The sequence below is a fragment of the Acomys russatus genome, chromosome 25, assembly GCF_903995435.1.
Source record: "Acomys russatus chromosome 25, mAcoRus1.1, whole genome shotgun sequence".
NCBI lineage: Eukaryota > Metazoa > Chordata > Mammalia > Rodentia > Muridae > Acomys > Acomys russatus.
The window spans coordinates 4,244,200-4,270,201 of NC_067161.1; the positions used below are offsets into that span (position 1 = coordinate 4,244,200).

Here is a 26,002-nt window from a genome sequence, read left to right on the forward strand (position 1 = left end):
GTGTAGCCTTGGCTGTCCTGGACTCACTTTGTAGACCAGCCTGGCCTCGAACTCACAACAATCCACCTGCCTCTGCCTCCTGAGTGCTGGGATTAAAGGCGTGCACCACCGCACCCAGCCACAACTGAGTTTTTAAAGAAACCAGGAACTCCCACTTCACGGTGTAGATAATACACATTCTTTAGTATAGTGTTGTGTGCTGCTTGAGTGCATATGGAAGCTGGTGCTGCACCAGGTTTGCCTTCCTCGTACTTCAGACTCAAGTACGTGTACCTTAGAGTGTCCTGCACTGCCCCACGTGTGGGGATAGGCAGCCTCCTACCCCACCCCCAGCACTGTGGGAAGTGGGAGTGAGAATGGCAAACTAGCCAAGAGTGAAAATGCGAACAGAAGGGGAGTAAATCATTAGAGTAAAAACATGGCCTTGAACATAGCTGAGAGCTAAGTTATTCCCTTTCAGAGCAAAAGACTCAGTCAGTCCCATGATAGATATATATATAAATGCCTGTGGGGGAAACTGCTGATTGGAAGTGTCACTCAGAAGAAGATCTTCCGTCTAGGACTCTCCTTGTCAATGAGGACTGTCAACTCTAACCGACTCTTTTGGCCCCCAGGACTTCCTTGGGGGCTTTCTGAGACCATGTCTAATCCCATGCTCTCCTGTTTTCCTGCTGCCTGCTGCCTGCTGTTTTGTTTCTTAACTCCTGCCTGCTCTATGCTTAATCCCTCAAAAACAAAAGCATTAGACATCGCAGCTCACTCTCTGCACAGGACAGGGTGGTGGCAGGGACTTCTCAAAATGCTAAACTCAGTTCCCTTGCTCAGGAGCAATCAATCACTTTGCCAACGGTCCCATCTTCGCAGATGCTCAGGGCAATGTCTGAAGGCCTGTGCCCACGGGAGGTTCTGTTCTTGGGCCACCTCTTGTCACGTCCTATCTGGGTGAGGCCGCCTATCGTGGGATGACGATGTTCCTTGCCCTCCAACTCCATTTTATCCCCCGATTGTGCCACTTGGATCTTTTGGCTTTGTGACCCACAAATGTAGGCAACGCCCACACAATCTCAAGGTGATTTCTGCTTCTTGGATTTCTTATCTCTGAAAACAGCTCCCTGGGGCTAAAATCTCAAGCCACAGATCTGAGCATCAGCCTTGTCTGGAGTTCACCCTGTAGCTGTCACAAAGTACTGCATAGCAACTTAGCCTGATGTGTACTGGGGTTTGTTTTGAGACAGGATCTCACATGTCCTCGAACTCAATATATACCCAAAGATGACCTCAACCCCTGGTCTTCCTGCTTCTACCACCCAAATGCTGGGATTACAGACATGTACAAGCACGTCAGGTGTTATGGGTTGAACCCAGGGCGAGGCAAGCACTTTATCCACTGAGCTATGCCCCCAGCACTACATTCCCCCAGCACTACATTTAGAAATGATTAAAGCTTTCGTTTGTGTTCAAAGTTTTTTTTTTTATTATGTATACAATGTTTTGCTTGCATGTACCCCTGCAGGCCAGAAGAGGGCACCAGATCTCATTAGAGATGGTTATGAACCACCATGTGGTTGCTGGGAATTGAACTCAGGACCTCTGGAAGAGTAGACAAGTCTCTTAACCGCTGAGCCCCCTGTATTCAAAGTTTTAGAAGACCTAAATCTACCCTTTGTAGGCAGGGCTTCCCCACCCAGGCAGATACTATAGTAATTTTGCAAGTCTTAGCTCCTGAGTCTTCCTCCTGCACAACCTCTCAGCCAGAATTGTGGGGTAGGGTCTGAGCATAACCGCAACACTTTTGAGGGTTTGTGGACCGGCATCGAAGACTTCTGAGTGAAGGTTGGTAAAGAGGATGAGAGGAGTAAGATTATTCAGCGGTGGCAGGCATGTGTCGGGTCAGACATACACGCAACACTGACCCCCAACTTTCTGAAGCTGAGTAACAGAAGAGACATTTCTTGTCTCTAAGCCTCAGTTTTCTTATCTGCAGAAGGGGAGGATAAAGATATTTGCTTTAGAAGTCGGCTGGGGGGTCATCAAACAGGAATTGGCAAGATAGTTCAACGAATAAAGGTGCTTGTCACCTAGCTCGATGACCTCAGTTCTGTCCCTGGGACACACATGGTGGAAGAAGAAAGCTGTAAGTTGTGTCTGACTGCCATATACCCACGGTGGCACACGTGTGTCCCCAGACATAAATTTTTATTTGTGTTTTGTTATTTAAAAATTTAAAAAATACGTCGGGCGGTGGTGGCGCACACCTTTAATCCCAGCACTCGGGAGGCAGAGGCAGGTGGATCGCTGTGAGTTCGAGGCCAGCCTGGTCTACGGAGTGAGTCCAGGATGGCCAAGGCTACACAGAGAAACCCTGTCTCGAAAAACAACCAAACCAAACCAAAACAAAACAAAAAATTTAAAAAATACATGAAGCCAGAGCTGGCAAGGAACAAGGGTCTCATACCTTTGTAGTTTCGTAAATTCAGGGTTCTCAGCAAGAGCTGTAGAGAGCAAGTCCTGCACTTTCATTAATAGAGGAGAAACTGAGGCCGATATCAGGAAAGCTACATTAATCACTGTAAATGAGCAGATGAAACAAGGCCTGAGCAGAAAGGATCAAGATGCAGCTGCCGGTTCAGATGGACAGGTTGCGTTAAGACAGTGCTGATCTAGCTGGGTGTGGTGACACATGCCTGTAATTCCAGAACTCAAGGAGACAGAGGCAGGCGGATCGCTGTGAGTTCAAGGCCAGCCTGGTCTACAAAGTGATTCCAGGACAGCCAAGGCTACACAGAGAAAGGGCTGATCTTGGGGCTGGAGAGATGGCTTCATAGCAAGGAGTACTGGCTGCTCATGCAGAGGACCTGGGTTCAAGTCCCAGATGAACATGACAGCTCACCACCACCTGCAACCTTAGTTGCAAGGGATCCAACACCCTCTTCTGACCTTCAAGGCCACCGACATGCATATGGTACACAGACAGACAGATGGACATACAGACAAAACAGCCGAGACAATTTTATATATAATATACACATAAAATATATGTATTATAAATATAAATTTATACTATAAATAGATGTATTATATAATATGTATTATATATTATATAATTATATATGTGTATATATAACTCTTTCTTTCTTTTTTTTTTTTTTTTTGGTTTTTCGAGACAGGGTTTTTCTGTGTAGCTTTGGCTGTCCTGGACTCACTTTGTAGACCAGGCTGGCCTTGAACTCACAGCGATCCACCTGCCTCTGCCTCCCGAGTGCTGGGATTAAAGGCGTGCGCCACCACGCCCGGCTTATAACTCTTTTTTAGAAAAAGAGGAAGAAAAGGAGGAGTAAGACAGTAGGTAGAAGAAAGAGAAGAAGATCTGGTGTGTGGTGACTTGTGCCTGTAATTTCAGCCACTAGTTCAAGGCTACGGGGTGAAGCCCTGTCTTTACAAAGAAAAAAAAAAAAAAAAAAAGAGAGAGAGAGAGAGAGAGAGAGACTTACAAGAAAGGAAAAGAGAGGGTGCTGCTGGCAGATGGCACAGAGGTAAAGTCCCTGCCGTCAAGTTTGAGAACTCAATTCAACCCCCGTGTGCACAGAGTGGGAGAAGGGAACTGACTCCAGCAAATCGGTCTTTGACCTCCATGTGTACACTATGGCACCTGCGTACCCTGTCACCATCCGCCAACATATATATGTATGTGTGTGTGTATATATATATATATGTATACACACACACACACACACACACACACACACACACACACACACACACACATTCTAATCTTAGAATCAGCCAGTAGGTGGAGATGCTCTCCTGTCTATCATTAAAGTAATCAGGAAATGGAATCAAACTGAGCTTAGTGGGTAGAGAAATTTTCATCCTTTCCTTTTGGATTTAAAAAAAAAGTGTCTGCTGCTCTCTCGGTGTTAGGGCTTCCAACTTCTAAACACATATTTAAAAATCTACCCTTTCCCATTAGTTATTCCAGGAAGACTGATAAGGATGAGGAGATACTCCCCCCCCCTTTTTTTTTCAGTTCATCTCAAAACTGTGGCTTGTGAAACTTGTTTGTCTTTGTTGGCCCATTTCACCTGCCGAGATTGTCAAGGCAAAGCAATCGCTCCACATTTAGCCTTTGTGATTTAAATGCTCAGAACCACCACAACTTTCCTGCTGGTGTGAACACTACTGCTGAACCATTTTAAACTATTTGCTGTTTAGACTCAGTCACAAGTAGCCCAGGATATCCTCAAACTCATGAGCCAAGGGCTTGGGATGTAGCTGGTAGAATGCTTGCCTAGTGTGCAGGAAGCCCTGGGCTCAGAATCAGCACAAACTATGAGAGGCATAGGCCTCTAATCTCAGCATCTGGGAGAGCCACAGAAGAGAAACCAGAAGTTCATCCTCAACTTGAGGCCAGCCTGGGTGCGTGGAACCTTGTCTCAAAACAACATACACACACACACACACACACACACACACACACACACACACACACAGCTAAGGATGTCCTTATATCCCCATCTTCCCGCTACCACTTCCCAAATGCTGGAATTGCAGGCAGGATTGGGCCATTTTGGAACAAGGAAAGAAAGGCAGCTAAGGCTGCCCCAGCTGATCCCAGGGGAGAGAGATGTGGACCACATTCTGTGTGCTCCCTTCCGAGACTGATCAAGCTCTGGAAAGGCAGACTTTTGTTGATCCAGAGTGACAGACATCTGCCATTCCTTTCAACCCCAAACCTGTGGGCTGTCAAACTCAACTTTTTAAAAAGGTGGCACACACCTTTAATCTCAGCACTCAAAGAGGCAGAAGGCAAGCTGATCTCTGAGAGTTCAAGGTCCGCCTGGTCTACAGGGAGAGTTCCAGGAGAGGCAGAGCTGTTACACAGAGAAACTCTGTCTAAAACAAAAACAAAAACAAAGCAAAACAAACAAACAAAAACAAAGCAAACAAATAAATAAAAAGCCTTTTTCTTTTTTTGAGTATGTGTATTTCTGTGCGTGGGTTCCTGTGGAAGACAGAGGTATCAAACTCTTTGAGCTAGAATTACAGGCTGTTGTGATGTGGGTGTTGGGAACGCGGGTCCTTTGGAAGGGCGCTTTGTGCTTTTAGCCGTCAGGCAATCACTTCATCCCCAAATGCACTTCTCTTTGTTGAATGCTATTTATTTGGATCATAGGCTTCCAGCCACCCGGAGAAGAGGACTTGCCACAAAGACCCTGTCCCACGCTTTATGACACCAGCACTGAGTCACAGAGGCCCCGCGGCGCTTGGCTGCTGCGTTGCTCTGACCCTTTGGGTGAAGTTTCCCCTGAGGGGGAAAGATGGAATTTCTGGGAACTACTCAGACAGCCAGTTACTGTGGCCCCAAGAAAGACTGTGGCTTGCAGGTGCTGCCCCCTGCTGGTCAGGCCCCTGTGGTACAGGAGTGCTACCAACCCTATCACCTGCCTGGGTACCGCTACCAGAACGCATGGAAACCCAGCGTCTTCTACAAGATCGCCACCACCCAGACATGCCCGGAGGAATGCCAAGCCACGCGGCGTCCGCCCACCATCCTGCCCTCGCTCCGCTCCGCGCTCTTCTGTCGCTACACTCCACGCGACTGGGACCGCTCCAACGAGCTGCAGATCAGAAGCGCAGAGGCCTCGCGGCTCTGGGCCAGTCGGCTGACTGGAGACTCCCTGAGGATCATGCAGGATAAGGACCAGCTGACTCACCAGATGCAGGAGGGGACCTCAAGGAACCTGAGCCAGAGGCTGTCCGACATCGGCTTCTGGAAGTCCGAGTTGAGCTATGAGCTGGACAGGCTTCTGATCGAGAACAACAACATGGACACCATCAAGAGGCGCTTGGAGTGCGCCGCTGAGGAGGTGAACTGTCCCCTGCAGGTGAGTGCACCTGCGTGCTGTCGCTGAGTCCAGGTGGCAGACACCTTGCAGGTGGGTTGAATTACATTGCCTCTTATGATCAGGTTTTTAAGGTGAAAATGACTAGAGCCTGAGAGACAGACGGCTCAGGGCTAAGAGCATCTGTTTTTCTTGCCGAGGACCTGCATTCGGTTCCTAGTGCCCAGGTGGCTGCAGCTCACACAGGGCTAGTTTCAGGGAATCAGAAACACTCTTCTGGCCGCCTAGGGTACTGCATGCATACAGCATGCAGACATGGAGGCAAGCAAAATACTCATGCACACATAATAAAAATAAATCTTTAAATTAATAATCTTAGTCAACTCAGAATTACCCCAATCAGATGGACGGTTTTATTTAGACTAACTTCAATCAGATTGATGTTTTTTTAGATTGAATCAATTTCCTTTCTCCTTAGATGTGCTAGTTAGGGCTCTATAGGAGCAGGGCCAGTAGATTGTAGATTGCAAGGGGACTTGCTGGATTGGTGGTCAAACAGTGGCCTCTGAAGGGGCTGAGGACCCTGTAGCCATTCAGTGTAATAGGCTGGCTGCCTCAGCAGTCCCAGTCTGCTGATGGGTGCCTGGAGGGGTTCTGGGGAGTCGTAGGCCTTCAGCCCATGTTGGAAGGCTGAGTTCTGAAGGAGAGCAGCAACAGCAGCTGCAACAGAGTAAGTGGACTCATCAGCAAGGGATGAAGGCAGGCAGGCAAAGGCTGCACAGCTTTCCTCCAAATCTTTGTATGTGGGTTATTGCAGGACAGGGCTGCCCAGTGTCGGGGAGGGTCCCCCACTTCAGGAACTAGTTTCACACACCTTCCCAGAGCCTTTTAGCTGCTCCCAGAGCCAATCAAGTTGACAGCTAATAATCAATCATCCCATTAGGGGTCCCATCAAGACATTGTATGCCTGCTTATGCAAGTATGTGCACATATGCTGTCGTCATCATCGGGACACCTAAGATATCTTCTTCTAACAGACATCACAACTGATTTTGTTATGCTGTGTATGTGTGCGCATGTGTGTATTTGGTTGTGTGTACAACACACGGAGGCCAGAGGTCAGCATCAGATGTGTTCCCCCTCAATTACCTTCCAGTTTATTCTCTGAGACACCACAGTCTCTCACTGAGCTGGCAGCTCACTGGCCTCTGGGCACCCTCATCCTTGCCTCCCCAGCACTGAGAGTATACCTACTATGTGCTCTGTGCCCTGCTGAGCTCTTGCTTGCATAGCAACCTGTGACCAAGCTGCTCCCCACTCCCTAGCCCCCCGCCTCTGTTGCTTAGTTTTCTGTGTGCACTGAGATGAGGCTCCACCAAGTTGGAGAACGCCTGTGCTTTCTCATGAACATGTTCAGGAATGGGACCTGCCTGCTGCTTGCCCTGATGTGTGTTTGTGTCCTTAGCAACCTGTGTCCGTACTGATTGACTGCTGTCTACTCAGTGCTTTTGAATATACCCCCAGCCTAAGATGGAGTGTTGTACCCAACACTCATGGTGTGTGTGTTGTGTGTGTTGTGTGTGTGTGCTCATGTGCACACGTGTGTGTATGGTTCCCTAGGTGTCTTAGTTAATGTTCCATTGCTCTGAAAAGACCCCGTGACCAGGGCAACTCTTATAAAACAGTTATTTGGGCCTTGCTTATGGTTTTGAAGAGTTAGTCTATACTTGTGCTGGGAAGCAGACAGGCATGGCGCTGGAGCAGTGGCTGAGAGCTTTATGGCCTGGTGTGCAGGCAGCAGGCAGAGAGAGTCACCCTGGGATGCATGTGGGCTTTTGAAATCTCTAAGCGCAACCCCAGTGACACACCTCCTCCAGCAAGGACAGACGTCCTAACTAACCCTGGGCCACAACATCAGTCCTCTTGAGCCCTCCTTCATGCCTCCTCCCCCTCCATCACGGCCCCTCCTTTCCCTGATGGTCCCCGCCTCTGCTTTACTATCAAACAGAACATCGCCTATTATTTCCCATCTCCTTTAAGATTTTATCTTTACCTCTCAGATCCCCTTTTATATCTTTGCTCAAGTCTTAGCACATAGCAGAAATACAGTGTGCTCTCTCTCTCTCTGCTCTCCTCCTCTTTTCTCTTCTCTCTCTCTCTCTCTCTCTCTCTCTCTCCTCCTCTCTCTCTCCTCCCCTCTCTCCTCTCTCTCTCTCTCTCTCTCTCTCTCTCTCTCTCTCTCATAATCTAGCTTACAACAGAGAACATACATTTTCTCTAAACCTGGTTTATTTCACTTAGCGTGATTTCTAGTTCCACTCGCGTTCCTACTGATACTATAATTTCATTTTTCTTTATGCTGCATAAAATTCCACAGTGGAACATGCCACATTTTCTTTATCTAGACTGATTGCATTTCATAATAATGCAGCTAAAGCCATGGAGAGGCAGGCACTTCTCTGGGTGGGATGCTAACTTTTGTCATTCAAATACATACTAAGTGTGGTATAGCTGGGTCACCATTTTCAGTTTTTGTTTTGTTTTGATGGTGTGTGTGTGTGTGTGTGTGTGCGCACGCACACACCCATTCTGCTTTCCTTAGTGGCTGCAAGAATCAATGGATACTTTTCAGTAAGTGAATATATGTCTTCATGTGGACATTCCTGATACTTCTTGACCTCCCAGACTCCTAGTTTTGCATGGAGTTAGGATGTCTTTGGGTTTCGTGTACTGGATGCTCAGCAGCTGCAGCTGCCATGACGAGGATTGAGGAGACCAATGTAGAGCCAGTTCCATGCACGGGACCAGGCTCCTCCCTTCCCCCTCTCCACCTCCCCCTCTCCCCACCCACAGTTCATGGCTCTTATTCTGATACTAAAAGAAAGGATCATATTTCACGTGACAAGTTTCTTCATGCAGGGAGCAGTTGATATTCTCATTTGAGGCAGGAAGTGGGGGGTAGGACGAAGGACAAACTGTCAACTCTGGCCCATACTAGAATCCTGTTTTCCTTTTTAGCCTATTTGCCAGAGCTCACAGGGGCCTCCTGGCTGCAGAGGAGTCTGGGTAAGAGAATGTTTTCCTCTGCACCCTGGCGAAGGTTTTGGCTAGTGGGCAGGGAAGCTGGGTGCTGGGGAGGGAAGTGGCTATGTCTGTCTCCCACTGTGGGAATTAGTTCTGGGGTGTACAGGGGCCTGGGCTGGGGACTGCTGCCTGTGGAAGCCTTCTACAGCTGGCAGCTGTGTCTGTGTCAGCTGGGACACTGACAAGAAAGGTCAAGACATAGATTCTTATTATTCTAGAACTATCACATCCATATGGTAGTGCTCTGCTGTCCCCCACTCCCCAGCCCTTCCCCCTCCCCAGCCTGTTCCTTACCAAGGAGTTGGGCAGAGACACACAATATCATGGGATGTCTATTGCTATCCTGCCCCCTCTGTTTTTATTCTCTCAGCTTGTGCACAGGTGACTGAACACACCTGAGTACTCCCTGTCTCCTGGGTACCACAGCCCAACTGCTTCTCAACAGCAGAAATGTCCAGCCTCTCCAAGGCTCCTTACCTCTAGTGGCCAAGGGAGGGAGGGGCTTCAAATACCAAACTAGATTGCATCCTTCTCCTCCTTGGCTTCCTTAAATTTTAACTTCCTGTTTTGGGTGTGCTGTGGAGTGCTGGTTCATGAAACCTAGGCTGGCCTCAAAATCCCTGTGGAGCCCAGGATGACCTTGAACTCTTGACTCTCCTGCCCTCGCCTCTCAAACTCTGCGGTTCCAAACCTTCACCACTTTGCCAGGTTTATGTTGCACCTGGAAACTGCAGAGCAAGCGCTCTACCGACGCAGCTGTAGCTCCAGGCCCGTTTTAACATCTTCACTCCTGGTTCTCTTCCTCCATAGCCTAAGGTTCTGGCCTTCCTCTCCTCGCTCCAATCCCGGTGGCTTCCTCGTTCCTCCGACCTCAGGGCCCTTGCACCTGCAGCAGCCGCTTCATCGCTCCTACTCATCTTTGCCTTCTCTTCCATGTTTCCGCCTGCGACTGTCTTTTCCTCCCTGACTACCCCCTGGATACTCCCCACCCACCCAAAGTGCGGGTGCATGCGTGCGTGCATGTGTATGTGTGTTTTTATGCATTCATGTGCACCATGTTATACACGTGGAGGTCAAAGGACAGCTTGCAAGGGTTGCTTCTCTTTTCCTACCATGTGGGTCCTAGGGATCAAGCTCAGGTCTCTAGGCTCTGCAGGTAGGAAATGCCTTTTACCGGCAGCTGAACCATCTCACTTTTCTTTAGGTCTGTTCTCTTTGCTCTTTGGAGTGCAGCCTGCATTGCGGCAGGACGGTCTGTGCAGCCACCGTGCTCTACTCTAGCACAACTAAGCAGCTCTCAGAGGAGGGCCTCCAAAGCTCGTAGGCAGCGAGTCACTGGATTCCCCTCCTCTCTGAGAGCCTCCCGCCTCAGCTCCTGGACCCTCTGCTCCCTTCATGGGCCTGTTGGCCTTTATGGTGCCACAGGCAGGCTGGTGGCTGGTCACCATTATTCTCAGCCCCACAAGAAATCACAAGCAAACAGCTCATTCTCCGGCTTGTCTTATGCTCAGGTGCCCAAGGCAGCCTGGGGCGGGGGGGGGGGGGGGGGGGGGGGGGGGGGGGGGCCAGGGGAGGGGAGAGGGCAAAGAGGGCGGGGCATTCTCATTCACACCATCACAGGGACCGTTGACAAATTACATTTCTCACACTATGACAATTTCCATGCAAGAGCTGCAGAGGGAAAGGGTCTGTTTTTGAGGGGACAGTCCATCCTGGTGGGGGAGAACATGGTGGCAGGAGCGTGAGGCCATGTCGTGTCTGCAGCCAGGAAGCGGGGAGAAGGGTGTGCTGGTACCCAGCTCACCTTCTCCTCTTCAGTCAGTCGAAGACCTCAGCTCCAGTGGTGATGACGGTCTCATCCACACTCAGAGCTGACTGTGAAGATGCGCTGACACAGACGGGGTTCCGCGTGAGGGCTTGCCACTTGTGGGTGGACGTGCTCTGCTAACCAGTCTGATTGGTGAGATCATGCATCAATCCTGAGGCCGTGTAGGGATGAAAACACAGGGTCTGAGAGGCTACTCAGCTTGTCCATGTGCACAGGGCAAGAGGTGGCGGCTAAGCCTGAACTTGAACCCAAGAAATAGGACAGCAGCTGACACGTCACGTCACGTCACGTCTGAAGTGATATTGGCTCTGTTTGCTACAGCTCACAGTGGTAGAGCGTTTCATCCATGGTCTAGCGCCCCGTGCATCTGGTCCAAATGTCATGGCAGTGGGAGTGTGTGACAGTGGCTGCTCACTTCCTGGAAGACAGGAAGCAGAGAGAAAACACAGGAAGAGGCCAGGGCTTGTGAGATATGCTCCTGTAACTTACTCCCCCAAGATTTCACCTCTGACCTGAATCCATTGATGAAGTCCAAGGCCTTCTGAGCTAATCTCCTCTGAGATCTTTTCTTTCTTTCCTTTTTCTTTTCTTTTTTCTTTCTTTCTTTTTTTTTTTAAAGATTTATTTATTCATTATATATAGTGTTTTGCCTGCATGTACAACTGTACGCCAGAAGAGGGCACCAGATCTCTTTAGATACATACATACATACATATATAGATATATATATATATATTTATATATATATAATATATATATATATTATATATACTGGAAATTGAACTCAGGACCTTTGGAAGAGCAGCCAGTGCTCTTAACCTTTGAGCCATCTCTCCAGCCCCTCTGGGATCATTTTCATGGATACATCCAGAGGTGTGCTTTGGCAGTCTCTTACATCCATCTATCTATCTATCTATCTATCTATCTATCTAATGCACTCTGTATGGCTGGCCTGGAACTCAGAAATCCACCTGCTTCTGCAGGTGGGATCAAAGGCACGTGACACCACACCTGGCTTCTAGGTGTTTCTTAGACCCATCAAGGTGAGTTCAAGGTGAGCCATCACAGGTTCCCTCCCAGTTATGTTGCTTCCTGGGACACATTGTTGTCCTGCTCTGAATACACCGCCTTGCAGTGGCCCTGGCCCAAGAGCACAGTGAAGAGGCCCCGTGGAGCACCAAGTTCCTCACAGAACAGAGCAGATGAGGCATAGGTTCTGAGTGACCTACACTCAGGGCCTGCCCAGGCCTCCACAGGACACATTCTTTCCCGTTGTTCCCATAGGTGGCCCTGGAGTGTCTGTACAATCGGGAGAAGAGGATTGGCATTGACCTGGTCCATGACAACGTGGAGAAAAACCTTATTCAAGTAAGGTACCCCTGGAAGTAGGAGAGAGGACAGAAGGTTCTGAGTGGCCTGTCTGGAGCAGAGGTCGCATGTGATGCCCCACGTGAGGGCTTATGGCTCAGAGAACATGAGTGGGGCACCGAGGGCCTCATGCATGACTGTGGAGAAACTGAAACAGAGCAGGATTATTGGATCTCAATTTGTTATTTTCAAAATGACTATATGAATGGCCCCATGATAATAGTAAAAGCCCATGTGTATTTGTTTTTTGCTCATTTATGCAGAGTCTCATGTAGCCTAGGCTATCCTCAAATTCACTAGGTAGCTAAGGGTGACCTTGAACCCCTGATCCTCCTGCTTCTACCTTCTGAGTGCTGAGATTTCAAACATACATCTTCACATCCAGCTTATACAGCGCTGGGAATCCATCTGATGGCTTCATGTGTGCTAGGCAAATGCTACTCCAGATCCTAAAGACAGCGTTTATTAAGCATATACTATACACTGTAAACCATAACCACTCAGGTGCACGGTTTAATTTGATGATAAAATAATCAGTGAGCACTCTGCGCGTAGGTGGGTGCGAAGTTTTGTTTTAATTTTTAAGTACATTAAAAAAGAAAAGATGCCAGATAGTGTAGCACATGCCTGTAATACCAGGTATTCAAAGGGTTGAGGCCAGAGGATCACTAAGCCAAGGCTTGCATGGGCTATAAAATGAGTTCAAGGCTAGTCTGGGCAAACTCGTGAGCTCCTGTTTCAAACTAAAATGAGGGAATGGGGGTAGCTCAATTGTAGAACTGCCTGCCTAGCTTGTATGAGGCCCTGAGTTCAATTCATGAAAAGAGAGAAAGTGTGGGGAGGAAAAGGAAAGAGGAAGAGAGAATAGAGGGGGTGGAGGAGGAGGAAGGAAAGGAAGAAGGAAGAGAAGCCCCATGTTTGATGACCTCCTCTTTGTGGGGAGCCCTGGCAGCACTCAAAGACAGAATAGGCAGACTACCAAGATGAGACGTGTTAGCCTGCGACCAAAAAGTGGGGGAGGAGATCATCCTCGGACATGGACCTAAGGGAGGGTAATAGGGTAGGGGAGGGAGGGTAGGAGGAACAGGAGGATACAAGTGATGGGAGAACAATTGAGTTGTAATCTGAATAAATTAATTTTTAAAAAAAGGAAGGAAGGGAAGGGAGGAAAGAGAAGGGGAAGGAGAGGGATGGAGGGAAGACGGGAGAAAAGAAGAAGGAAAGAAAGGAAGCCTAGGTATGGTGGCCCATGTCTACAATCCCAGCCCTAGGGAGGGTGAGACAACAGGGATCTGTCTTGAGTTCAAGGCATCTACAATTCACTCTTGGCTTCAGTGGTCCTGGGATCCCCACTCTGGTGTTTCCCCACATGGGGTTCCCGCAGTAGGGCTCTGACCCATGAATTTCCACCCATGTCATCTCTTTCTGACATTTTTTTTTTCCATTTCAGGAAGTAGATTTATTAAAATGTTGCCAGGATCAGATGAGAAAATTAGCTAAACGAATCGATTTCCAGATACGGTAAGGAGCCTTCTCCTTCAGGATTGTTTGTGGGTTCCCAGATTCCTGGGGAGCTTGTCTCTGGGTAGCTCTTGGGGTTCATGGTGTGCTCTTAGATGTTTAACACCAGCTCTGTGGGGTGGGAAGGGTCGGGGCGTGTCCTGATTTGCCGATGCTGCTGTCAGTGGATGGGACCATTGAGGGATGTCATCTGCTCTGCAGAGCTGCCTCATCCCAGCTGTTGTTGGTCCTGAGAGAGGCACCAGCCTTCCCAGACCCAGACTCTTTTAGCTATGGCTTCCCCAGGCCAGGTCTGAACTTAGGAAAGGTGGCAGGTGATGACATTAGTCAATAGGTCAAGAGCCTGGGACATCTGTAGGGTGCTGGTGGACGCTTGAACAGCGAATCTTAAAAAGGTACCAGCTTTTGTTCTTAGACCATGATCTAAACTGGCATCATGCCAAGCTGCGGGCCTCTTGAGTAATTAGAGGGAGGGCTGTGCTTTGCTGGGCTTGGGGCCCCTAGGGAAGCCCCTGGGCCTCTCAGTTCCCATGAGGCAGCCTCTCCCCGTGGCACTGGAGGTTGGCGGTTACCACTCCTTGCCCAGGGCACGCCGCTCTGCTGGTTTTTCTTCTTTGCTGGCTCTTGTCATAGAGGGCACAGTTGGGGCTCTCCTTCCTGATATGGCCAGCAGGGTGGCCTGTGGCTTTCTGGGAGGCTCCAAGGCTGCCCTGCTCAGGTGGCCATGGGTGAGGGCTCGTGGCTCATGGTTTTCTCGGCCAGGACTGAGACTCGCTTCCAAAAAAGGGGGTGTTCTCATGTACAGACACTCCCAAAGAATGGAAGCGATTCCTCTTCACTGGGCATGAGCCAAGCCTGGGCCCTTCCTGGGGGGCTGACAGCAGGGTGAGGGTATGTCAAAAAGAGGAGACAGAGGCCTTTCCCTCCTTCATATCTCACCAGCACCGAGCAATTGCACCCTGATGTTCCGCCAACCCCAGTTCCCTTCTGGCGTTCTTACACCCAAGTTCATCATCCAAGACAGAACCCAGTTTCCCTATCCTGGCTCAATGTAGAAGACCCCAGGGTGGGTCCTGGTGGGGGATCCTGACAGGATCTCCTGTGTATCCTCATGGGTGAGCATCCACCATTGGGAGCTTCCATTTCCTTTCTTCTGAGTCCTTAGACAGCCCTCAACAGCAACCATAGCCACAGGAGAAGGGGAGAGCAGGGGAAAGGGGAGGGAGACCTAGGAGGGAGGAAGACATGGAAGGTTCTAGATGGAGAATCGGGAAGAGCCAGAGGTTAGGATGAGAGGGGAGGGCAGAAGGAAGGGAGGGGAGAAGGGAGGCTAAAGTCGAGGCTGGTGTCTTGCTGAAACCTTATTAAGGGAAGTTGTTGCCTTACCACTTCAAGACAAATGTTCTGACCCTGCCTGTCATTAACGAGAACTCACCTTCAACCAACAGAGAAAACAGGAAGAGGATCTGGCTTAGCAGCTTCTAGAGGACCTAGATCCTCACTAGGAGTTAGTGTCTGCTGGGTGTATTTATAGCTAAGAATTACTTTTCCTTTAAAAACCAGAATCTGAGCCAGGCGTGGTGGCACACACCTTTAATCCCAGCACTCGGGAGGTAGAGGCAAGTGGATCGCTATGAGTTCGAGGCCAGCCTGGTCTACAAAGCAAGTCTAGGACAGTCAAGGCTACAGAGAGAAACCTTGTCTCGAAAAAACCAACCAACCAACCAACCAAACACACCCAGAATCTGAATTCCCCTTTCAAAATGAAATGAGAGAAGCATGGAGAATAGCAAAGTAGAAGGATCCAGAGGGTCCTAGAAACCTACAAGTAGCACATTATGATAGGCAGATTTTGGCCCAGGGGTCCTGCTCAAACTAAGGCACCAGCCAAGGACAATACAGGCGGTAAACTTTAAACCCCTACCCAGATCTAGCCAACGGTCAGAACATTCTCCACAGTTGAGTGGAGAGTGGGGTATGACTTTCTCATGTACTCTGATGCCTCACATTTGACCATGTCCCCTGGAGGGGGAGACCTGGTGGCACTCAGAGGAAGGACAGCAGGCTACCAAGAAGAGACTTGATACCTTATGAGCATATACAGGGGGAGGTAATCCCCCTCAGGAACAGTCATAGGGGAGGGAAATAATGGGAAAATGGGGGGGGGGGGAGGGAAGAATGGGAGGATACAGGGATGGGATAACCATTGAGATGTAACAAGAATAAATTAATTAAAAAAATTTTAAAAATGCATTCATTCCTATTTTAGACATCATTTGAAAAGATGGATAATAGTAAATAAAGGAGCAGGTACTCGGCATTTGGCGAGAATGGTTGCCAGGGGTTTCAGAAGCTGTGGCCTTGGCCGAGCTTCTTAGCTCTGACTCCAGCAGTCTAAACTCAAGTCCTGCTCCACCCCTTGCCTCCTCTTCATTTCACCCTGACTCTGACCCCACCCAGTCCCTGGTCCCAACCAACCCTTCTCTAACTCTAGACACCAGTCTCTGGCCCTCTTCCATCTCCGGCCTCTACCCAGCCCCTCACTCCGTCCAGTCCCTCACTCTTGAGCTTCTCCCTGGTCCCCAAAAACCTGTTTATTTCTAGCATTTTCTGCATTTTCTAGCATTTGCCTTAGCTTGGATTTCTCAGTCGCCTGCACAACTTTGTCCATAATCCCTATTCCTACTGGATATGAGCACCCAGCTCAGACACAGGCTCCACAGGCTCAGACACAGGCTCAGACATAGCCTCCACAGTCTCGGACACCAGCTCAGACACAGGCTCAGACACAGGCTCAGACACAGGCTCAGACACAGGCTCAGACATAGCCTCCACAGGCTCGGACACCAGCTCAGACACAGGCTCAGACATAGGCTCAGACACAGGCTCAGACACAGGCTCAGACATAGCCTCCACAGGCTCGGACACCGGCTCAGACACAGGCTCAGACACAGGCTCAGACACAGGCTCAGACATAGGCTCAGACACAGGCTCAGACACAGGCTCAGACACAGGCTCAGACACAGGCTCAGACACCGGCTCAGACACCGGCTCAGACACAGGCTCAGACATAGCCTCCACAGGCTCGGACACCAGCTCAGACATAGGCTCAGACACAGGCTCAGACACAGGCTCAGACACCAGCTCAGACACAGGCTCAGACACAGGCTCAGACACCGGCTCAGACACAGGCTCAGACACAGGCTCAGACACAGGCTCAGACATAGGCTCAGACACAGGCTCAGACAGCCAGCCTCAGACACCAGCTCAGACACAGGCTCAGACACAGGCTCAGACACCGGCTCAGACACAGGCTCAGACACAGGCTCAGACACAGGCTCAGACACAGGCTCAGACATAGGCTCAGACACAGGCTCAGACACAGGCTCAGACACAGGCTCAGACACCGGCTCAGACACAGGCTCAGACACAGGCTCAGACACAGGCTCAGACATAGCCTCCACAGGCTCGGACACCAGCTCAGACACCGGCTCAGACACAGGCTCAGACACAGGCTCAGACACCGGCTCAGACACAGGCTCAGACACAGGCTCAGACACAGGCTCAGACACAGGCTCAGACATAGCCTCCACAGGCTCGGACACCAGCTCAGACACCGGCTCAGACACAGGCTCAGACATAGGCTCAGACACAGGCTCAGACACCAGCTCAGACACAGGCTCAGACACCGGCTCAGACACAGGCTCAGACACAGGCTCAGACACAGGCTCAGACACAGGCTCAGACACCGGCTCAGACACAGGCTCAGACACAGGCTCAGACACCGGCTCAGACACAGGCTCAGACACCGGCTCAGACACAGGCTCAGACACAGGCTCAGACACCGGCTCAGACACCGACACAGGCTCAGACACAGGCTCAGATGTGGAGCTCCTCCATGATGACTCTGTGCCTGCTTTAATGGCTCCCTCCATGGTATTCCCATCTTTTTAAAGACCCCCTGGCTCCCCTACCATGTTCATTATATTTACTTTTGCTATATTTATTTATTAAAATCTGAGCAACTTGATGTCAGTGAGTGAGTGGGCTTTATGCTTTAACCCGTGTGCTCAGAGCAAACAGCCTCTCATTTCACAGTGATGCATTTGTGATGGAAGTGACTCCATGCAGACTTTGTCTAAAGACAGTTTTGTAGCTTCTAACTCTGGCCTGCTGCTGTTGTTTTTTTATTTTTTATTTTTATTTTTATTTTTTTGAGACAAGGTTTCTCTGTGTAGCCTTGGCTGTCCTGGACTCACTTTGTAGACCAGGCTGGTCTACACAAAGACCCACCTGCCTCTGCCTCCCAAGTGCTGGGATCAAAGGCGTGCATCACCACTACCTGGCAATACAGGGATTTTTAAAAGACCTATTTTTATTGTGTGTGTATGAATGTTTGTCACATGTACACATGTGTACTGGATGTGTGCCTGGTGTCTGCATAGGCCAGAAGATGGCATCAGATCCCATGGAACTGAAGTTACAGATGATTGTGAGCTGTGGGTGGATACTGGGAACTGAATTCCTATCCTCTGGTGAGTGCTTGTTACTGCTGGACCAAAGCCTTGCCGTGAACCTATGTGTTCTCTGTGACTGGTTCAGTGGATCCAGCTGAGATGCTATGTCACTCAGAGCCTGAGATGATGACTGTTTGGCCTTTTATAGGAAATGTTGTCCCATCCTTTTGTTTTTTCCAATTAAGTGTGTGTGTGTGTGTGTGTGTGTGTGTGTGTGTGTGTGTGTGTGCAGGCACACACTCACAAGCCATTTGGAGATCAGAGGACAACTTTCAACTTTCAAGAGTCAGTTCTCACCTTTCACCGTGACTTTGGGGATCAAACTCAGGTCACCAAGCTTGAGTAGCGAGCTCTTTAACCCCCTGAGCCATCCTGTTGGCCTGACTCATCTCTGTTGTGCAGACAGGGGCTGTGTTTGTCCTGGAGTGAGCCTAGTGGCTCTAGGTATGAGGTGTGCACACCAAGTGGAACTATTGCCGAGAAGCCTCTGGGTGTTCACGGAGCACTTTCCTGGGAGGATGCGGACTGAGCTTGCAGCCTGGGCCTTGCCTCCGCCTCCGGCATGGTGCTGTTGGTGGAGAAAGCTGGGTGACTACACCTTGCTTCTCCCTACAGTGATAACCGAGATGCCCAACATGCCCTAGAGCGAGACATCGAGGACAAGAGCTCGACACAATGTATCGATGAGAAGTGTTTTAACCTAAGAAACACATCCGACAGCATCTGCTTCTTCTATGGCATGGAGAAGTTTGACGGAATGTAAGTACCAAGTGCTCTCTCTTTGTCCAGCAGGAGTAAAGGGCAAGAGGCATAAAGGGTGTTGTGTGCCAGCCAAGTGACCTTTGAATGGGATCCTCTGTTGCAAGGGGCAGGATCTTAATTTGGCCAACAGGTTAAGATAAAAATTCACAGGAAATCTGTAGGAGAGAGCCAGAGCCAAGCAGAAGGCTAGAGGGAGGGGTCTGCAAGTCATCAGGAGCCGAGGAGTGGGTGTGACTGATCTGTGTCCTGGGAGTCTCTGCCCTTACCCTGCAGCCCACATTACCATCTTTTCATCCTTGGTCCACCCTTCCCAAGATCCCAGTTATGTGATTGGCATAGCTGAGAGTCCCAGGGCCACAGTGCCAGGGTATGCTGGGAATACCACCATTGGGAGTTACACCAAAGCATAAAACATAATGTCGGTCGCCAACAAGAGCAGGGATTCCATTCAGTAGTGTCCATCAGCACTGTGATGTGTGGGAGAGAGGGTAATGTCCACTGCACTGTGAGGTGTGGGAGAGAGGGTAGTGTCCACTGCACTGTGAGGTGTGGGAGAGAGGATAGTGTCCACCAGCTCCGTGAGGTGTGGGAGAGAGGGTAGGTTCTTGGGGACTGGAAATAAGGCTTTAGTGCTTGCCTAGCATGTATGAAGCCAAAGTTTAGTTCTCAGCACACACACACACACACACACACACACACACACACACACACACACACACACCACACCACACCATGTCTGGAACCGTGAAGAGACCAGATGCTACAATGTTGCTATAGGGTCTTGTTCAGTCTTTGATTTTGGTCTTTTTGAGACAATTCACAGTTCTCCCACCTCAGCCCTCTAAGATCCCACCATGACATCTGTTTTTTCAGTACATTCATACAAACTTACGATAAGGATTGGCTTATAAATGAGGCTCGGGCAAAGGTTAACAGTAGCCATGAATAAAACAGAATGATCACAGCAGTATATTGCAGTGGAAGATATTGAAAACTCATGAACTGGGGTGGGCAAGATGGCTTAAGGGGTGAGACTGCTGCCAAGCCTGATGACCCAAGTTTGTTCCTCAGGAGGCACACTGAGGAGGGAGAGAATCAGTCTCTGCGGGCTGTCCCCTGACTCCACCACGCACACACCAAACTGAATAAGTAAATGATGTAATCTCATTAAAAAGTATTGAAACAAGGAAAAACAAAATGTATGAATTGTTTATTTCTGGAAGTCCCCATGTGGTGTTTTCATATCTCAGTTGAATTCAGTAGTTGAAGTGCAGACCTGACTCTGTCACTGTCAACAGCTTTTAAATTCCTTCCAGGGACACACCTGAGTGTGTGAACATCAGCTGTCTTTACTATTCTTTCCTCCTCTGGATATGAGTAGCCCTAGGGACCTAGGTGCTGTCACACTTACTCATGGCTCCATTGCTAATGCTTAGAATAAGGCTTGGCCCCTGGTGGACCTTCAGAGTATGATTGGGACATGGGTGTGGCTCGGCATCAGAGCACTTGCCTAGCCCGTGCGATGCTCTGGGTTCGGTTCTGGTACGGCAAAACCAAAAGAAAAAACACTAAACCAACACAAAACCACAACAATAGCAGAACTAGGTCCCTCATCTGTTGAGCAAACAGGCTAGTTAGTGGCACAGCCACATGCTTGTCACTGAGTTGGGGGCCTTGAGCCAGTCTGGGCCCTACTGCCTGCTTCTTGGCCTGGTTATGTTTTTGTTGGCAGTAGGAGGGCAAAGCTCCTTTGCACCACCACCTGCCCCATCCATTCCCAAGTGCCTATTGAAACTCATAAGCCCCTTCGGCTGCATCTGTGCCCTGTAAAAGAGGGATGGACCAGAGCTGCTATCCTTAACACAGACGTTTGTGGTCATTGAGGCTGTGCTGGGAGCTCCTGAAAAGCGAAGAATGGAGGCCAGACTTATCCTCCGGCGCACAGAAGCATCAAAGAGCCACATGCTAAGGTTGAGGAGCCCCTGAACGCAGAGTCCCCAGGACCTGTCAGCAGCTGCCCAGTCCCCACCTGACCACAGCTTGCCCTGGACTTTTGCAGGGTCTCTGTCCCTGAAACCTGGTCCAAATTCAGCAATGACAACATCCGGCACTCTCAGAACATGCGAGCCAACTCCATCCGCCTGCGAGAGGAGGCAGATCACCTGTTCGAGACCTTGTCAGACCAGATGTGGAGGCAGTTCACCAACACCAACCTGGCCTTCAATGCTCGCATCTCTGAGGAGACAGATGTGAAGAACAAGCTGCAGACACAGCTGGCTAAGGTAAGCAGGTGGTGCACCCAGGTGCTGCATCCAGGTGGTGTGTCCAGGTGGTGCATCCAGGTGCTGTGTCCAGGTGCTGCATCCAGGTGGTGCATCCAGGTGCTGTGTCCAGGTGCTGCATCCAGGTGGTGCATCCAAGTGCTGTGTCCAGGTGATGCATCCAGGTGGTGCATCCAGGTGCTACATCCAGGTGGTGCATCCAGGTGCTGCGTCCAGGTGCTGCATCCAGGTGGTGCATCCAGGTGGTGCATCCAGGTGCTGCGTCCAGGTGCTGCATCCAGGTGGTGCATGCAGGCGGTGCATGCAGGTGGTGCATCCAGGTGCTACGTCCACTCTTGTGCGCTGCTGCCTGTCCAATCCAGAAGAGGCCATGAGCTTCCTAGGCAATTGTGGCTTTGATGATGGAAACTAGAGCTTTGGCTACAGAGGTAGCACCCAGGGCACTGCTAAGGCTCCTGGCACCCTTCCTTCTCTGTCTGAAGAGCATGTAGCTGAGTATGAACAGGACATCACTGTCCCTGAGGGTTCCAGCACAATCTGTCTGCCACCGCAGCACATTTAAAAAGACAACTTTTGGCTTTCAAAGGCTTTTCCGTGACATAATGTCCCCCTGCAGAGGGGTGGTTGTGCTTTCTGAGTTAGAGGATAGCCCAAGGCTGTGTACCATCTCCTCCTCTTCCAAGACAACACACCTTCTGCTTACTTTGTAACTGGCCCACAATATGCCAATTCACACCCCTGGGGTACCCTTCCTGCATGGACCTGATTAGCTCTACTCAACACAAATGTGGACTGCACCCTGGCTGCTGAAGGCCACACTGGGCACTTGGAATAAAGGGAGGGGGGGCCTTCCAAACGTGCTACCTATCTGCAGGGGAACAGTCGTGGGTGTGGAATTTACACAGAGGTGATTTAGGGGTATGGGTCTTGTTGTAGTGTATGGGGAAGCTGGAAGGACTAGCCCTGAATCTCTGTTTGCAACAGCAGCTCTTTTTCTGTGCAGCTCTTTGTTGACGGTGTGGTGGGCTGCAGACAGAGCTTGAGGGAATTTGCCAGAGCAATTTATGCCCACCCACATCTGAACACATCTGGCCCAGGTGTGCAGACAAAATGAGTTTCTAGAAAATAATTGCAAGATTGTAATGAGGGAGGCAGCAGGGAATGAGTCAGAAGAGGGGGCCCTCCATGGATGCAACAGACAGATAGGGGTGTTTACAGCAAAAACAGTCTGAGGGGCAAGGGGGATGGCTCACTCAGCTGCCAAAGCACTTGCTGTACAAGTGAAGGCCTGAATCCAGTCTCCGGTACCCATGTAAAAAGACATACTCAACAGTGCGTGCCTACAGGCCCAACACGATGGAAGCAGAGGCAGGGCGATCCTGAGGTCACTGGCCAGTCATATTTCTGAGCTCTGGGTTCAGTGAGAGAAGCTGCCTCAAAAATTAGGGTGGGGAGCGATTGAGGAAGACCCCTGATGTCAACCTCTGGTCTCTACTTGCAGCTGAATTCAACAGGACGTTGCAGAAAGTAACCCATTAATATAGGGTTTCATACTCACCGGGGGAATGATCTAGGCCCTCCTCTGCTTTAAAGACTTAAAAAAAAAAATGTTGGGTGTGGTGGCACACACCTTTAATCCCTGTGCTTGGGAGGCAGAGGCAGGTGAATCTCTGAGTTTGAGGTCAGCCTGGTCTACAGAGTGAGTGCCGGGACAGACAGGGCTGTTCAGAGAAACCGTACTTTAAAAAAACCAAACCAAAACAAACAAACAAACAAAAAACCTTTATTTACAAAGCCGCTGATTACAGTGGGCCAGGCTTGGCTAGCAGGCTGTGCTTCTGTCCAAGCCCTGGAATTTAGTTCAATAGAGGATTCCTCTTTCCTGAACTCGCCTCTTACAATCACTTATCTTTGGGGTGCTGCAGAACTTGGGAGGTTTTTTGTTTTGTTTTGTTTTTTGTTTTTTAAATCTGACATCAGACTTTAGGATTTTAAAATTTGTGCTAAAGGCACTGAACCAAAAATCATGATAAAACACTATTTCAGAAAGCAAGATGCACTGGTGATGGGTCATTCACTGCTCTTAATCCCTCTACGCTTCATAGAGTGTGGACTCGGAGCCTGACCATTTGGGTACAAGTCCCTTATAACCTTGCACAATTTACCTCCTTTTTGAAAAATTTTGTGTCATTTATCTCCATCTCTTTCTCTGTGTGTGTGTGTATGTGTGCATGAGTGTGCATGTGCATGCATGTTTGCACAAATGTGTGTGTGTGTGTGTGTGTGTGTGTGTGTGTGTGTTTATGTACGGGCACCTGTTCCCTCCTTCCACTGTGGGATCTGAGGATTGAACTCAGGTCACCAGGCTTTTGTGGCAGTGCCTTTTCTCTCTAAGCCAGCTTGGTGCCCCAAACCTGTAACCTGTCCTGGGGCCTGGTCCTTAGGGGAGGACATTGAGGCTTTAGGCCATGTTTTGGGCAATGCTAAGAGAGGACCTAGAAACCATTCTGGGTGGAAGCAGTTGCTGGCCCCAGAGCCGGAGAAGATCCTGTGTAGGTGGTCTGAGTTCTCAGTCCTGGGATCCGACGTGTAGACAGCTCCCTCGCTAACATCCAGCTGTTCACTCAAGTGTGTTAGGGTGTAGCTCAGGGCAGGATGAGGAGAACAGATCCACAGATGCTCTATGAGGCGGATGTTGGGGCCTGCGACCCTGCTACAGCAAGTGCCTGCTTGAGACCAGGCACAATGGCTCACTCCATTGTATGATGCTTGAGTGATCCCAGCACTCGGGAAGGAGAGTCAAAGGGATCAGAGATTCGAGGTCATCCTCAGGCTACACAGGGTATTGGAGGCTAGCCTGGGCTAATGAGACCCTGTCTTAACAACAACAACGTGCTTAGTCTAAAGGTGTTGAGGGAAGATCCTTTCAGGCAAGATGACATTAGATGTGTTTTGCTAAGGGACCGCTAGTATGCGTGAGCAGACAGTAAGTGTGTGCTTGGTCTCTTCTTCCATCCTTCAGCAGCTCTCTCCGGGTGCAGGCAGGGCACAGTGCCAACTAGGTCCCAGCAGCACATTTTTGCCTTTGTCTCAGTTTAATGCCTTGCTAATGTTCTTCCCACGTGCAGCAACGCTGTCTGATTTACACCAATGATAGGGACAGAAAGTTTTAGTTTTAAAACAAACGCTCTTTTTTTTTTTCTCTCCAAAGTGAAGTTGAGCTGAGGGTGGAGACTCACACCTATAACCCCCCCATGTATGGGAGGCTGAGGCAGGTGGATTGCTGTGAGTTCAAGCCCAGCTTGGTGTACAGAGTGAGACCCCTTTTCAAAACAACACTAAACCCACAAAACCAAAACACTTAGAGTAAGGAAATGGCTTGTGGTTAAAGGCCATCAAGCCTGCGGACTGGAGTTCCGTCTCCAGGCCCCAAAGGGCAGAAGAAAGAGAATTGAACTTTGAAGCTGCCTTCTGATCTCCACATGAGCTGGCTGTGGCGTATGCATCTGTCACCACCCCCCCCACACACACACAAACAAATACAATTAAAGATATAATAATAAAAAAAGCCTAACAACAGTGACATATAAAATAAACTGAATGGATTTGGAGAAAGATTAAGCTAACCCTGCTCTGACTTGTACACAGTAAGGCAAAAATGGAGGCCCAGTGGGAATAGGGGCTGCAGACCTGCACTTACCTGGAGCCAGTGGGAGGGGCCTGGGAATCAGCATTCTGAATGAGCTCCCAGCCTGCCACTGCTGCTCTCCATGGGAAGATCAGAAGCAATATGTGTTGGCCAGGATGGACATCTGGCCAAGCAGCTGTCTTCTTCCCTCCCTTCACCGCCCCCTCTCTCTTCCTTGGGGGGCCAAGCCAGTCCTTCCTGACCTAGCCTAATTTGTGCAGAGATGTGAAATGCCCCTGTCGGGTTTGGCCTCCAGGGGACATGTAGCAGCCTTTAGATCCAATATCACTTCCCTCAGAGATGTGGCATCGGCATCGGGAGGTGAGCACCAAGAGGAGCCAGACAGGCCAGAAGCCCAGCCTCCGTCAGGCTGAGAGAGATAGGCCTGTTTGCCTGCTGGCTTTCGAAGGTTCCTTTCCGGAAGACAGTGTTGTGGATTGCCTATTGTCAGGGGACACACAGAGGCATGAGACAGATAGGTGTAACCATCACTGAGGGGAAAAGGTAAATGATTTTTTTTCCTCTTGGAGATACATTGTATAGCCTAGGCTGCCTAGAACTTGCTATGTAGCCCAGGCTGGCCTCAAACTATGATCTTCGATTCCCAATGCTAGAACTCTGGGCACGCACCACAGGCAGGCTTGTGTGATTTCTTCCTTTTTCTTTTCTTTTTTTTTTCCCCAGAAGTTCATATAAGCACAATATTTACACCATTCTGCCCCCTCCCTAAGGTGGTTATTTTTCATAGCTCATTACAGCCCCATTTGCTGAGTCACACCCATTTGCTTTGGTCCCACACCCAGCTGCATGCCCACACCTGCACTTGGATATCTTTTTTCTATGTGTATGTGTGCTGTGTGCTGTGTGTGTGTGTGTGTATGTGTGTGTGTGTGTGTGTGTGTGTGTGTGTGTGTGGTGTCTGTGTGATGTATCTGTGTGTGTGTGGTGCATGTGTGTGTGGTGTGGGGTGTGTGTGTGTGTGTGTGTGTGTGTGTGTACATGTATAAGCCAGAGATGTCTTTCTCAATCACTCTCTACCTTACATTTCTCATCAAACCTGAAGCTCACTTATTCAGCCAGACTAGCTTGTCTCCTGGTTTCCCAGCACT

General features: G+C 49.6%; 1 protein-coding gene across 1 annotated transcript in view; it reads left to right on the forward strand.

Annotated features, from left to right (window-relative positions):
• Window positions 1-5,211: 5,211 nt before the first annotated feature.
• The window catches only part of Tekt5 (tektin 5), a 36,611-nt gene continuing 15,820 nt past the window's right edge, over window positions 5,212-26,002 (forward strand). Inside the window, exons 1-5 of the mRNA XM_051168478.1 lie at window positions 5,212-5,885; window positions 12,040-12,123; window positions 13,574-13,644; window positions 18,777-18,920; window positions 20,983-21,205. Coding sequence (XP_051024435.1) covers window positions 5,319-5,885; window positions 12,040-12,123; window positions 13,574-13,644; window positions 18,777-18,920; window positions 20,983-21,205 — 1,089 coding nt within the window. The 5' untranslated portion in view covers window positions 5,212-5,318. The remainder of the gene's footprint in view (window positions 5,886-12,039; window positions 12,124-13,573; window positions 13,645-18,776; window positions 18,921-20,982; window positions 21,206-26,002) is intronic.